At 39.6% G+C, this 13,985-nt stretch overlaps 3 protein-coding genes across 3 annotated transcripts; 2 read left to right on the forward strand and 1 right to left on the reverse strand.

Moving 5' to 3' along the window:
• Positions 1-483: 483 nt before the first annotated feature.
• HO133_001612 (uncharacterized protein) lies at positions 484-4,433 on the forward strand (the record flags this gene model as incomplete). Its single annotated transcript, XM_037292540.1, has 6 exons — positions 484-2,005; positions 2,561-2,573; positions 2,633-2,675; positions 2,875-3,234; positions 3,293-3,951; positions 4,121-4,433. 6 exons carry the CDS (start codon positions 484-486, stop codon positions 4,431-4,433), a joined length of 2,910 nt encoding a protein of 969 aa, XP_037151079.1.
• Positions 4,434-5,508: 1,075 nt separating this feature from the next.
• Positions 5,509-6,896, reverse strand: HO133_001613 (uncharacterized protein; the record flags this gene model as incomplete). Its single annotated transcript, XM_037292541.1, has 3 exons — positions 5,509-6,371; positions 6,487-6,711; positions 6,764-6,896. The coding sequence occupies 3 exons, from the start codon at positions 6,894-6,896 to the stop codon at positions 5,509-5,511; spliced, it is 1,221 nt and encodes a 406-aa protein (XP_037151080.1).
• A 1,490-nt stretch (positions 6,897-8,386) lies between these two features.
• HO133_001614 (uncharacterized protein) lies at positions 8,387-9,309 on the forward strand (the record flags this gene model as incomplete). The annotated part of the gene is made up of 3 exons (XM_037292542.1): positions 8,387-8,602; positions 8,691-8,970; positions 9,050-9,309. 3 exons carry the CDS (start codon positions 8,387-8,389, stop codon positions 9,307-9,309), a joined length of 756 nt encoding a protein of 251 aa, XP_037151081.1.
• Between the last annotated feature and the right edge of the window lie 4,676 nt (positions 9,310-13,985).

Genomic DNA, 13,985 nt, shown 5'->3' on the forward strand with positions numbered 1-13,985 from the left:
TCCAGACCTCAGATCTTTCCTTGTGGGCACTTTGCCTCGGTGTTCGGTCGGGTCTCAGGTTTTGGTAGGATCCGGTTGTAGGACCCTTGCTGTGTAGATCTTCACAGGCTGGCATGCCTTGCTATTGACCTTACTAACAATGTTGGGCCCCACAGAGCTGGCTCGGATGCATGACATGCGGTTTACAGTTCGTACAGCTAACCAGATTTAGATTAGGCTTTTCGCTTAATCATTTGCAGCTTGAAACGCTGACCATGACAAGCATGACAGGAGTGGCTTTGCTTCAGTTGATTTCCAAAAATAGGGATATGGTTACGCCTTTCATAGTTTCCAGACGTACTAGACGAAGAAAACACATTTGCTGTATTTGTAGAGCATAGAGTCCTTTGGGTTCAGTTTGACTGAGACTTTGCATCAGAACTGTATATTTGCGCGTCGTCCGCTTTCAAGAAATCTCATGTGACTGAAAGCACCACACTCACCATGTTTGTCCCAAAATATATCCTCACATTCTCGCCGCAAAGTCTGTACCCATTCTCATTCTTCAAGGAATGGCTTTCAGTGCTGTTGAGCAGGTTCTCAGCCAGGACATACCGGAAAATTGCTCATACCCTGCCGGCGGTTGAGCTGGATACTACTCTCCGCGAACTTTACTCTCTGGATAACCCCCACGGCCAAAACATTATCCAAGTCTATGCCATACCATCGGCAACAACACAGATGACCTCTTCTATCCCACTTTCAACAAGATTTGCCTATCAATCTCCTAGAGCACTCAAAATGGACAGTAACGTTTTGGCACGAACAAATCTGCAAGCTGGGCCTCAATCGTACGGTTTCGTCTCTGGCAACATGCCTCTGGTCCTCTTCGACGTCGATGCCGCTGGAGACGAAGCGGCCCAAGTAGAGCACATGCTGTCACCGATAAAAACCCATCAAGCGGATGCTCTCAAAGTCTTCGACCAGCTGGCACCGGCCCAACGTCCAGAGCTGCGGTTCGTCTCCTCACCAACCGAAATCACTACGAGCCCCGATGACAAAATTGCTATTTGGAATCCAATGGACTGTCTTATTCACCTTCCACACTTGTTCGACCCCGAGAAGCATTACGGTCTTCTGTCAAAGAGAGGACTGGCTGTATCAGGAATCCCAACTCCTAAGTCAGATGTCATCGATTGCAACCTACAGCCCGACCAGGTGAACGACGAAAGCCTCTTGAAGGATGAGGTCGAGCGCATGATGAAGCCTATCATCGAGCGACCAATTCCCTTTGTCATCAAACTTCCGCAATCTCTTGGTAGTCAAGGCGTCTTCGTGGTTCAAACAGATGCAGAAAAGCAAGAGGCCATCGGACTACTGACTGTCGAAGTCAAAAGAATGATCAAACAAATAAACGAGTCGAACAAACACATGCGACCGGCCAGTCTCGTGCTTCAAGAGACGATTCCAGGAACAGCTGTAGCGCTATCTCTGTTCGTCACCAAGAAGGGACGAAGTGTTTTCACGGGCTGTACTGAACAGATCTTCGATAACCACGGACATTGGGATGGCGGTTGCATTGATTATAAGCAACAAGACAATCTTCGCAAACAGTACGCCGACATCGCCCAAGAAATGGCCACCTACATGCACCGGAAAGGATACTACGGACCCTTGGGCGCAGATGTGATGACAGATTTGAAGGGCAAACAGCTCGTCATCGATCTGAACGTGCGAGTTCCCACCAGCTATCCCTTGGGTTTTCTCAAAAAGCACTTTTCGATTCAGCGAGGCTTCCATGACGCCGCTCTACTCTACCCACTGGCCCTCAAAGGCACGCGAGATGACTTCCAGCGCCGGTTTGAGAAAGAGATCCAAGAAGGTCAGATTGTCATTTGTGGGTGGTGCAATGGTTCGGGAGGCCCAGGTGGGAGATACAAGTACAGCATTTCATCAGTTGCGGTGGGAGGAGAGACTCCAGCTCATCTACGCCAGATGATTGAGAGAATCAACGTTGATAGAGTGCGTAAGTAAACTGTGTATGATGGAGAGAGAGTATGATACATGTAAACGAAAATTTGATTAGCGTGGGGATATTTTACCTCTTACCTCGGCACTGCGATAACGCTAGTGTTTTAATCATCATGACTAGTATAAACACTAGATACCTAAGTATTTCGAAACATCCAACAAAAGACCATCCAACATTTGTTTGTGAATGTACTGGATTTACTATCTTTATTCTATCAAACAAGCGAATTGGATTATTTATCAGCAGACAAATCTGGTCACAGGTGGAAATGACATGGGCACAGCTCACTGGCTTTGTAAGCCCAGCTTCACCAATAAGGCTGTCCTGTTCAGCCCAGTCCGGGCTATCTGGATGACAACAATGCAGGGCTCTGCCATAAGAGAACAAATATTAGCTATACACAAGATGACAATTAATGACAGCGAGCCTGGGCTGAAGGGTCCCAACCGAGGCTGAGATGGCATGACTGTCAGCCAACTTTAATCACGTGACACGTGTTCGCTGAAACACAATCCTCCCGATCTCCAACATGAGTGTGCTAAGCTCCAGACAAGTTGCGCAAGTCATCTCATGCATACGCCATACAACCAAAGCCACGGACTTCAACGTTGTGTAAACCAGAGACCGACACCCCTCTGCGCATCCACTCAGGGATTTTCGAGATGTAAGTAAGGCTGAGAGATTTATCACCGCGATTTTCACGTCTTATACTCGTCATCGCTTTGCTATTTGCTCAACGCTGTCTTCATTTTCCTAGCAGCGACAAGAGTATCGCTTGCCTTGTGCTACTCGCCGTAGAAATGGGTTATCATGCTTATGTTCTTCTGAGTCTTTCCTGTCTGACCTGCTACGTTATTGTTCAGAAAATCATCGCCTACGTTTCCGCGCGCGCCTTCTCAAAAGCACACGGCTGTGAGCCAGTTCATCGAATTCCTCAATCAGAGCGCATAATTGGCTATGGCTACTTTAAAGAACGAATGGAGGCTGCCAGGAATAAAACGCTACTTGAAACCACGCTGAAGCGATACGAGGAGCACGGCATGACATGGTCTTCTACGGCAATGGGTCGTGTTTTCGTCAACACCATCGATCCGGAGAACATCAAGGCGGTTCTTGCAACGAATTTTAATGATTTTGGACTAGGGCATCGACTGCACACGTTTGGACCACTATTAGGAAAAGGCATCTTTACGACTGATGGCGCACATTGGGAGCATTCCCGTGTATGTGCAAACACCTGCTGTATGTATTTGAAAGCAGTGCTGACTTTACTGCTGACAGGCACTGGTCCGGCCGAATTTCTCCAAAGCCCAAATCCAAGACTTGAATACCTTCGAAGTCCACATTAAAGAACTCATCAGCCTGATACCCCGCGACGGGTCCACAGTCGATCTTCAGCCCCTTTTCTTCCGGCTCACCCTAGACAGCGCGACCGAATTTCTCTTTGGCGAGTCTGTAAACTCAATGCTTGCACCCCAAGGATCCGAGCAGCAAATTTTCGCCAGCGCATTCGACTACGCGCAAGGCCAAATCCTCTATCGACGAAGCCCCCTACGGTTCTTGGCGTTTACTGCGAACAGAAAATTCGACAAGGCATGCAAGACTGTGCACGATTTCGCAGATAAATTCGTATATAATGCCTTAGCTCATCGCGAGAGCGAAGATGCACAAGAGAAGCCGCCAGGCCGCTACGTCTTCCTGAACGAGCTCGCGAAAGTAACCAACGACCCACGACAACTACGAGACGAGCTCCTAAACATCCTCCTCGCGGGTCGAGACACCACCGCCAGCCTCCTGAGCAACACATTCCACGTCCTCGCCCGCCGGCCCGACATCTGGTCCAAACTCAAAGCCGAAGTCGACGAGCTCAAGGGCGAGAAACCAGACTACGAGACCCTCCGAAACATGAAATACGTCAAAAACCTCCTCAACGAATGCAAGTCCCCTCCCCTCCCCCATGACCACAACCCCCTCTAACCCACCCCACCCAGCCCTCCGCCTCTACCCCGTCGTCCCCACCAACTCCCGCTTCGCCAACAAACCGACCCTCCTCCCCCGCGGCGGCGGCCCCGCCGGCACCGCCCCCATCCACATCGCCGCCGGCCAGAGCGTCACCTACTCCGTCCACGCCATGCACCGCCTCTCCCCCGCCTACGGCCCCACCGCCCACCTCTTCCGGCCCGACCGCTGGGACACGCTGCGCGTCGGCTGGAACTACCTGCCCTTCAACGGCGGCCCGCGCATCTGCGTCGGGCAGCAGTTCGCGCTGACGGAGGCCGCGTACGCCGTCGTGCGGCTGTGCCAGGAGTTTGGCGCCGTCGAGGACCGCGACGGCGGGGCGTGGAGGGAGCAGTTTGGGCTGACGACGGCGAGTTTGGAGGGGGTGAGGGTGGGGTTGGTGGGGAGGTGGATGGATGGATAGATCGTGTAGGGGATTTTTCCTGCGTCGCGGTGGGTGGGGGCGAACGAGCGCTATTGCAATCAAATCTGCATCCATACAATCATCTAACCCTTTTCACATACCCCCCCCCCCTCCCCCCTCCCTCCCTCCCTCACCATCCCTCACCATCCCACACCCATCCCACTCCCATCCCACTCCCTCCCTCCCTCACCATCCACACACCCACCCCCATCCACACAACCAACCCCATCCACAACCCCAACCCCAACCCCAACCACGAACCCCCCTAACAGCCCCTCTTGAAAAAGCCCCCACCCGCCCTCCCTTCACGCATCCCAAACCCTACAGCCTCAGCCCCGCCCGGACCAGTCTGCAGGTACGCGCCCACCACGCTCAATCCCGAACCCAGGGCCTTCCGTGCCGTGGCGGAGCGCCGATTCGGGGGGCCAGAGGGGAGACGCAGTATAGTACACGGAGGCTGAGGGCTGAGGCGGGACGAGGGTTGGTTGGATGGATGGATGGATGGATGGATGGATGGATGGATGGATGGATTGCGAACATCTATTTGCGAGACTGGAATGCAGGACCTGGGGATTTCTCAATGATTTTTTTAATTTTGGGGGACGTGAGTGAGGAGGAGGATAAGGGGCGTTGTTCGGGTGCGATGGGGGAATGCGCAAAAGATTTTTTTATTAAACCATTGGGAACATGGTTCGCGTATTTTTGAATATCTGAGTACTCGTACAACCAGAGCGCTTTACAAAAGCCGTTGCTCCATGGTATCGAAAAAGCCATCCCGATTCCCGGAGAGCCATACAATATTCTTACAAACCAAGCGACCGTGCGTCGTTATAAAGCCATCAGTAATCGTACAGACCCCTCCTACCATCAAGAATATCCTTCTTCCACTCGGTCTGATGCACCAAATCGAGGATAAGCTCTCTCAAATCTCTCTCCCCACAGGGGCGCATATTGTCATTATTACTATTATTGTTATTATTCAGCAGCAACGCAACCGCCAGCGCGGCCCGCTCGCATTGCAACCCCTGTGTTCCCGCGAGCTCCGTCAGTAATGCCCAGAGATTTGGGAGCTAGATTATTTTGCCAGATTAGTAAACGTTGTTTGATATCTTGAGCGGAAAAGGATGGGGTGAGTGGTGCGGACCTTGTTTTGATAGACGCGCTGTAATTCCCCGAGCGAAGTTCGGGGATTTTCTGATCCGTGCCCGGATTTGGTGCTTGTGGTGGAAGGAGTGCTAGACTCGAATTCGCTGGAACTACCTTCAAATTCGGAGGAACTGCGAGAGTCGCGACCGGGAGCTATACTGTGACCTCTTTTCCTCTTCCGCCTATTGGCGAGCCGGGTGACTTCCGACGAATAGATACTCTCGGCGGCTTCGACTACTTGATGTCGGTAACCTCTTGCTTCCCAGAGCGTCCAGGTAGCGGAGCTCTCGTGCAGTGATGTCATTACTCCGGCGAGACGGCGGGCACGGCTTGTCTTTTGCGCCAGGTCGGCGGCGGAATTTTTTTCGAAGGCATGGGTATAGTAACCTGAGACGGCAGCATCGAAACTTTCAAAGCCCGCCGCTTGGACTGCGTCGATGATGGTCTGAAAGCGCGTGGTGTTGGTATCTTTATTGCCTTCGAACTGGGTTGCTGCGCTGCTGTTGCGGCTGGATGTGGTGGTTGTGTTTGGTGTATGGCCTCGGTGCCTCTTGGCCTTTTGCGAGGGTTCACTTTCCGGAGGTGAGTGAAAATTATTCGTTGACGATTTGCGGGATGGTATTCTCTCTAGGGGTGAATAAGACGTCTGCGTGGACGAGGTGGGGACTTGTAGTGCAGGCTTCGGTCTCATGACCGGAATTGAGGGGTCCATTTGGATTTGAGTGGCCTGGTGAAGACTTGGATTGGCTTTCGGCGTTGCAATGGCAGATGAGCATTTTGATTTCATCTGCTCTTGATGAAAATCACATGGTCCAGACATACCACTGCAATTGCACCAACTGGCATTCTCTGTACAACTCAAAACCATTAACGGATATTCTGTTGTTTACGATTGAGCGTGACATACTCGTGAAATCTTGGTCGAACATTAATTCATTCGCGTCATTTCCAAATCTTGGAGCTTCTTGTGGCCAACCATACCAAGGGGCTGCAGTAGTTGTCCCCAAGACATCCATACTCTTGGCTATGTCGTGCGATGATTGGGGTGGAGGATGTGTCGAAGTTTTAGTATTGTCTCGGTCACTGTCGCTTGCTGCCGAGTTTTCTTTCGATCTTTCCTTGACTCTTCGTCCTGCTCATCCACGTCAGTGACACAACTCATCCCATTGGGAGACTGGACTCACGATGGTTTTGCTGTGCAATCCGGTTGAGAACTCTCCGCCTTTGCACGGCTGCAGGTGTTGAGGATCGATCTCGTCGAGTGTGATGGGGTACGTATGGAGAGGTGTAGTTTGCTCCGATGCCATCATTCTGCATTGTGCATTGGGAGTGATTGACTCATGGAGCGGGTGTCTGATGGGCCCCATCAGCACATAGATGGGCGGGCAGACATATTATGTGAGCCAATCCAACTCTGTTTCCGCCTCACACGATGGACAATCTCATCCCAGCGGGCAATGTAACCACGAAAGGTACACCGCCCGGAGGAAGAAGAGGCAAAGGCGTATGAAACTTGTATTGGGAGATCATGTAAGAAAGAGGTTCGCATAACGTTCGTGTAAAGGCTCAGCTTGGCGCCACCTTCCATGTTGGTTTCGGGGAACCTTGTAATGTCTCAGGCGTGCTATTCTGCCAACAAACTTTGTAAGCAGCTTCTCTTCCTTCGTTTATTAGTTGGTTTTAGCGTAAGAACTATGCATAGACTTGTTGGTCTATGCACCTCTGAGCGTTGAGTGTTTTGGAGGAAGGACCGATGAGATTCTTTCATGATTTACTATCTTTTTGCCCAGTCAGCAAAGATCATGAACCATTACTCAACACTCGACATAACGACCGTGTATCACCCCACGCAGTGCGAAGAGACAGTCAGTGAATCCTTTCAATTGGTCTCAAAAAAGACAGGATAAAACACGAAAGAGTCGCGTGTGAGGCTACAAGGCACAGTGTAAAAGTAAGGTACCTTAGGCCAGGGCTGTGACCGTTGACTAGCCCGGCACTAAATTTTAGTGCCGTCTGTGGATTACTGTGGCCTTAAAATCTTCAAGCCTCAGGTATTCCTATCCTCTCTCACCTCCTTGAACACCGTGATTACACCTGCTGTGCAGCGAGTCTCATATCACCAATTCGTCTTTCTTCGGATTCATTCGCGGAAGGAATTCGATCGCACAGGATTCCTCTTTTCACCTTTAAGATTAGCGGACGAGGTGATTGGTACGGATGTAGACGCGCTAAATGGCTGTGCCTGGCCGATCTCTCTCCTACAGACCTAGCTAGCTATCGCGCGATCTGAGTCAGCATGAGTCAAGATATCTGACAGGGCGGAAACAAACTTAGAATACAGGGTCTATGCCTGCGGTTTGATCCTACGTGAGAACCATCATGTGTAATTGTGATGCTCCATCGGGCGGTTTCAGTACCTGATCCTTGTGGGGGCTCGCCATGCGTATAACGGGCACAACAAATTGCAACCTTCAACCGTTATTTCAAATTCCATGAGCTGAAGTACGAGGCTGTACATATGGCGGTGAAGAAATCGATACTGGTTTCGCTCCCTCATAGCTTTCAGATCGTGGAACCAATTTTTCCCCAGCAACAACGATCTCATTATGTGGAGAAAAAAGACAGTGAACATGACAGCACCAACGGCATACAGCGTTACCGGATTTGCATTGATCACTGGGGCAAGTTCACACATTTTCGTCTATAGTCCTTCTACAAGCTTCTCAGCCCTGGAGTTGCCGGCTAACTTGATGTGTTCTCACTTACCATAGGCGGCCTCGGGAATTGGCAGAGAGACCGGCTTTTCCATGGCCGAGGCTGGCGTTGCTGGCATAGTATTTGCAGACCGCAATGAGCAAGGAGCTCGAGCAGCAGCCGAGGAGAGCAAGTGCTATGCCCAAACCCCCAATTATCGCGCTATTGCCGTCGCAGTAGATGTGACGGATCCATCAAGCGTTCAAGAGATGGTTGACCAAACAATGAAGGAGTTTGGCAGGATAGATTATAATGTCAACAGCGCCGGCGTAAGTAAGCAATTGAACCCACTGTTGAATAGTATTGAGGATCCTGCTAAATGCTAGTGGGTCCTAAGTCTAACAACTTGCATGCTAGGTTGCGATGGACGTGCGAGACCGTATCTACGATGCTTCTATAGACGAGTTTGACAAGATTGCTGCGATCAACACGAAGGGCACTATGCTCTGCATGCGCGCTGTGTCGAAAGCTATGCTTACGCAGGAGAGCGTCAAGTACCAAAGTCGCAATGGAGAGCGAGACCTAGGTCGCGGCTGCATTGTCAACCTTGGATCCGTCAATTCGTACATCGCGGGGCCTAAAAGCCTGCCATACATCAGTTCTAAATTCGCAGTGCTGGGAATGACAAAGGCAGCTGGTAAGCTATCGCTCCTTGTCGAAGTCATCTGTTCCTCTCTGGTGTAACGGTGGGTCTAACCACTACCGGTATGATATAGCTTTTGATTGCAGAGCGGAAGGCATCCGCGTCAATGCTGTCTGCCCGTCGTTCGTCTCGACACCCATGATGCAGCACGCGTTGAACAAGAGTTCAAACCCAGAAGGAGTCAAGCAGATCCTAGGACCTGTTGGTCGGATGGCGATGCCGGAGGAGGTTGCAGGCATGATCATTTTCTTATGTAGTCCTGCCTCAAGTTACATCAACGGTACTGGATTGCTGATCGATGCGGGTATGTCGCTCACGAGTCATTTGAGTTAAACAAACAATGGCATAGCACGGTGTTGGGTGGGATACTAGCCGTAAACAAAAAGTCTGTGTCCTGAGTTTGTACGTATCACCGGGCATCGCGGGGCGCTACTATAGATTTCTTTGAAATCGCTACTGCGAAGTTAGCGATGGAGTAATTGCGTTACATGAATACTCTCATTTGAAGATAAGTTGAACAGGAGTCTAGCGAACAGGCAAGTATTTCTCGGAAGTGACAACATTCGCAACAGTGGGACTGTGGGTTAGTGGGTCCATTATAAGGCCATAGCGTTGATGGCTGTTTGATCAATCGTTTCATTATTATGCGACTATGCGATATGCGATAGTAGAAAGATAGGTGGGTATAGCGAGTACTATTTGTATAGCCACTGCATTAGAAGTAAGCTCTTTATTCGAATTATTCTCTTTAAAGCTATATTATTATTCTTCTTCTTTTTATAATTAAATCTATATATATTAATCTTTATTTAATTATTATAAATATACTTTATACTCTTATATACTTTATAATAACTTTTATTACTACTATTAAATCTAAAAAAGCGATTATATAAGTTATATTTATCTTTAAGATTATTAAAAAGATCTTTAATATTACTAATAAGGTCTTTAAAGTCCTTAAAATTAAAAAGACTATTAAGATTAAAATATCTTCTCTTTATAATAAGATTCTTATATTTAAAACGCTATTAAGAATTATTATCTTAGACGAGATTAATAAAATATTTTTATCTATTAAGAAATTTAAAATAGATCTTATAAAATTAATAATCTAGCTATTTAAGATTTAAAAGAAATGAAATTATCGCTATTATTATAAAGATCGAGTTTCTTATAAAGATCGAGTTTATAAGTTATATCGCTATTATTATCGTTATAATTATAGTAATTATTATTATTATTTAAATATATCGAATTTAAGTTTATTTAATTTTAAATTAAATTAAAAGAAAAGAAGAGAGATTTTCTTTTATTATTTAAAAGATAAAAAGCCCTTTTTTAATATTATTAAAAGATTTTAAAGTGTAAACGTTAAGTACTTTAAGTAAATCTTCTTCGAGATTTTTAAGATTAAAAACTTCGTTAAATTAGTTTATATATATATTACTCTTATTAAAGAGAATAAAAATATTAATAATTATAATTATATAATATACTATTTTCTTATATACTCGATAGCTATTAATTATTTTATTTATATAAATATAAAGAAAGACTTAAATAAGATTCTTTATATATATACTATTCGCTTATTATAACTATTTATTATTTATAAATTTAACTTTATTCTTACTTATTATCTTATCTTTATTATTATATATATTTAGAATAATTAAGATAACTCTAAAATCTAAAAAGCGAATAATTAGAGTTATAGAGATCTTTTTATATTTAGAGAAATTTATATAAGTAATAATAAGTTAAATATCGATATATCTAATCTTAATAAGTCTATTATAATTAAAAAACTTAAAATTTATAGAAGTTTTAATAGAGATAGCTATTTTCGCGAGCGCTATCTCTATTTATATATCTATTTAATTTATTAATAAAATTATTTATTAGATAAATATCTTAAGATCTATAATTTAGTAATAAGTATTTTTAATTAATTATTATTAGATAATCGTATTATTAGATTAGAATAATTTTTAAAATATTTATAAATATTTTAATTACTATAGTATATATCTAAAAGATTTTTATACGCGCTATACGATTTACTAAACTCGAATTTACTCTATTAAAAATCGTTAATAATTAATAATTAATTTAAATAATTAAACGATTATTCGAATTTAATATTTATTAAGATTATTTTAGCTATTCTTCGAAAGAGCGCTAAAATAGATTTTTAAAACTCTATCTTAGTTTATTATAATTAAAATTATTTATTAATATATTAAGCACTCTAAATATTATTAATAAATCTTTAAAAATAGCTTTAATAGTATTATTTAATCGAGGTTAACTCTTAAAACGAGTCTTATTACGTCTATTCGCTATTCGAATTAATATCGAAATATAATAAAGATTAAAGATAAATTTATAATCTCTTATTTTTATATAATTATTTAATTAATAATAATATTTAAATAAAGTAAGGCGTATTAAAATATATTATATACGATAATATAGTAATAGTATTACTATAAAAAGGCTTAAAGGCTTAATTTATTAAAAGAGATCTTAAAGATATCTTTAGATATATATTTATCGCTATATTAAATTAATAACTATTTAATTTTAATTATAATAAATACTATTAGAAAGAACGATATCTATTATTCGAATTATATATATTATTATTTCTATTTAATCTCTTTATAAAGATCTTTATTTAGATTTTAATTATTATTTTTTTATAGAAAGTAATACTTTATTACTTAAATAATTTCTTTATAATTCTTTTATTAAGTAATAATATAGTTATATATATCTAATAATTCAACTAATTATATAATAAATTAAGTCTTTAAATTAATTATATAAAGAATATTATAGACTATATAATTAAGTTTTTAGAAATTAAATTTAATAGTATTTATATATAGATAAGACTTTCTTTAAATAAGCTAATTAAAATAAGAATTATAATTAAAAATCTTTTAAAAAGAGTAATTATCTTATATTAGAAGCTCGAGTTAATAATTAATTTTCTCTCTTTCGCTATTAAAGTTATAATTTTAAAAAAAGTATTCTTAAAATAACTTTTTAATATCTTTTAAAGATTTATAATAATTATATAAATTATAGATAATATAAGAATAGATTTATTATAATAAAATATCTTTTTAAAATATTAAAATAGTATCGCCTTAATACGCTATATTAATAGTCGAGTTACGTAATATATATAAATCGATATATCTAGAAAATTTAATATAAGAGATTATATTTTAGATTATCTCGATTATATTTAATTAATTTAATTTAAAAATATTTTTAATATTAAAATAATTATATATTATTATTTTAAAGATATATAATTTAAAAAAATAAAGGTTATTTATTATATAATAGAGTTATAATTATATTAATTATAAGAATCTTACTTAATTCTCTATTATAATAACGATATATATATTAATAAATTATATAAATTCTCTATATATAAGCTAGCTATAGTTTTATTACGCGATATAATTATATTAATAACTATTTATAATATTATAATAATAATTATTTAAATATCTACGAAGGCTAATTAGCTAGTTAATAATCTATTATATTTTTAATATTAAAAAATCGTTAATATATATTTATAGCTAAAAGATCTTATATCTTCGCTAAAATAGAGTAAGATTTATTAGAATATTAATATAATTAGATTATATTACTTTAAAAAACTATACGACTTCTCTAATAGAGACTTACTATTAAAATTAGAAAGATATATATAATTTTAATAAGATTCTATATAATCTATTACGTATTTATAGAGATTTAATTTTTCTTTTTAATAATTATAAATATTCTTATAGACTAAATTATTAATCTAAGTATTTATTATATTAAGTCGAAGTTTATAAAGATATATCTTATTAATTTTAGATTAATTTATATAAATATAAAGTTCGATAATCTCTTAATATTTTATTATTCTTAATTATAATATATTATTATAAATAATTAATATTTTTATAACGAAGCTAATATAAAAGAAAGACGTTTAATTATTAAAAATCTATTACTTTAAATTCTTTTTTATTTTAATAAATTAATCTATATCGAGACGACTTTATATATCTTCTTTTATCTCGCCTTCGCGATATTTTTATATATAAATAAATTTATTTATAATAAGCGAGATCTTTAATAAAAGAACTTCGGCGAATAATTTCTTATATATCACTCGATAAAATTATTCGATAATTATTTAAAACTTATACTTCTAGCGTCTAAAATAAATTTATTTTATTATAAAATTATATTTATAATAATTATATTAAATAATAATATATACGTAGTTAAAGTCTTATATTATCTCTTTAAATAAAAGATTTTATTTAATATATCGCTATTTTAATTAAAAGATTTCTTCTTTATTAAAAAAGTTATTATTAATAATCTCTCGCGAGATATTAATATTATTTAATATTAAGAATTATTATTTAGATTATTTCTTTTATAAAGAGATTATAATATTAATATATAACGTTAATCTTAATAATAATAAGATTTAATTATTAAGTCGTTAGAAGTTAGATTTCTATCGTCTATATATCGTTATTTATTTAATTTATATATTTAGAGTATTATTATAATATTAATATCTTTTAACTTATTCGCGTTAATATTATTAATTTCTATTATTTATTATAATAGATATTATTAGAAATTCTCTTTAAGATCTTCGCTCTCTTTAAATAATATTTTAGATTTAAGAGTTTTTCTAGCGCTAAAAAATCTTTTTTAGATTATCTACTTAGTTTAGATATCTAAAAAACTTTTAATTATTTTAATATTAAATATATCTAATTATATATCTATATATTTATTTATATATATATTATTTCTATATAATCTTATTATTTATAAGTATTAATTATAATAATAAGATTATAAATTAGTAAATCTATTATAAGATTATAGCGTTAATAGCTATTTAATTAATCGTTTTATTATTATATAACTATACGATATATAATAGTAGAAAGATAGAT

The sequence above is a fragment of the Letharia lupina genome (assembly GCF_014066315.1).
Source record: "Letharia lupina isolate WasteWater1 chromosome Unknown contig_13, whole genome shotgun sequence".
Taxonomy (NCBI): Eukaryota; Fungi; Ascomycota; class Lecanoromycetes; order Lecanorales; family Parmeliaceae; genus Letharia; species Letharia lupina.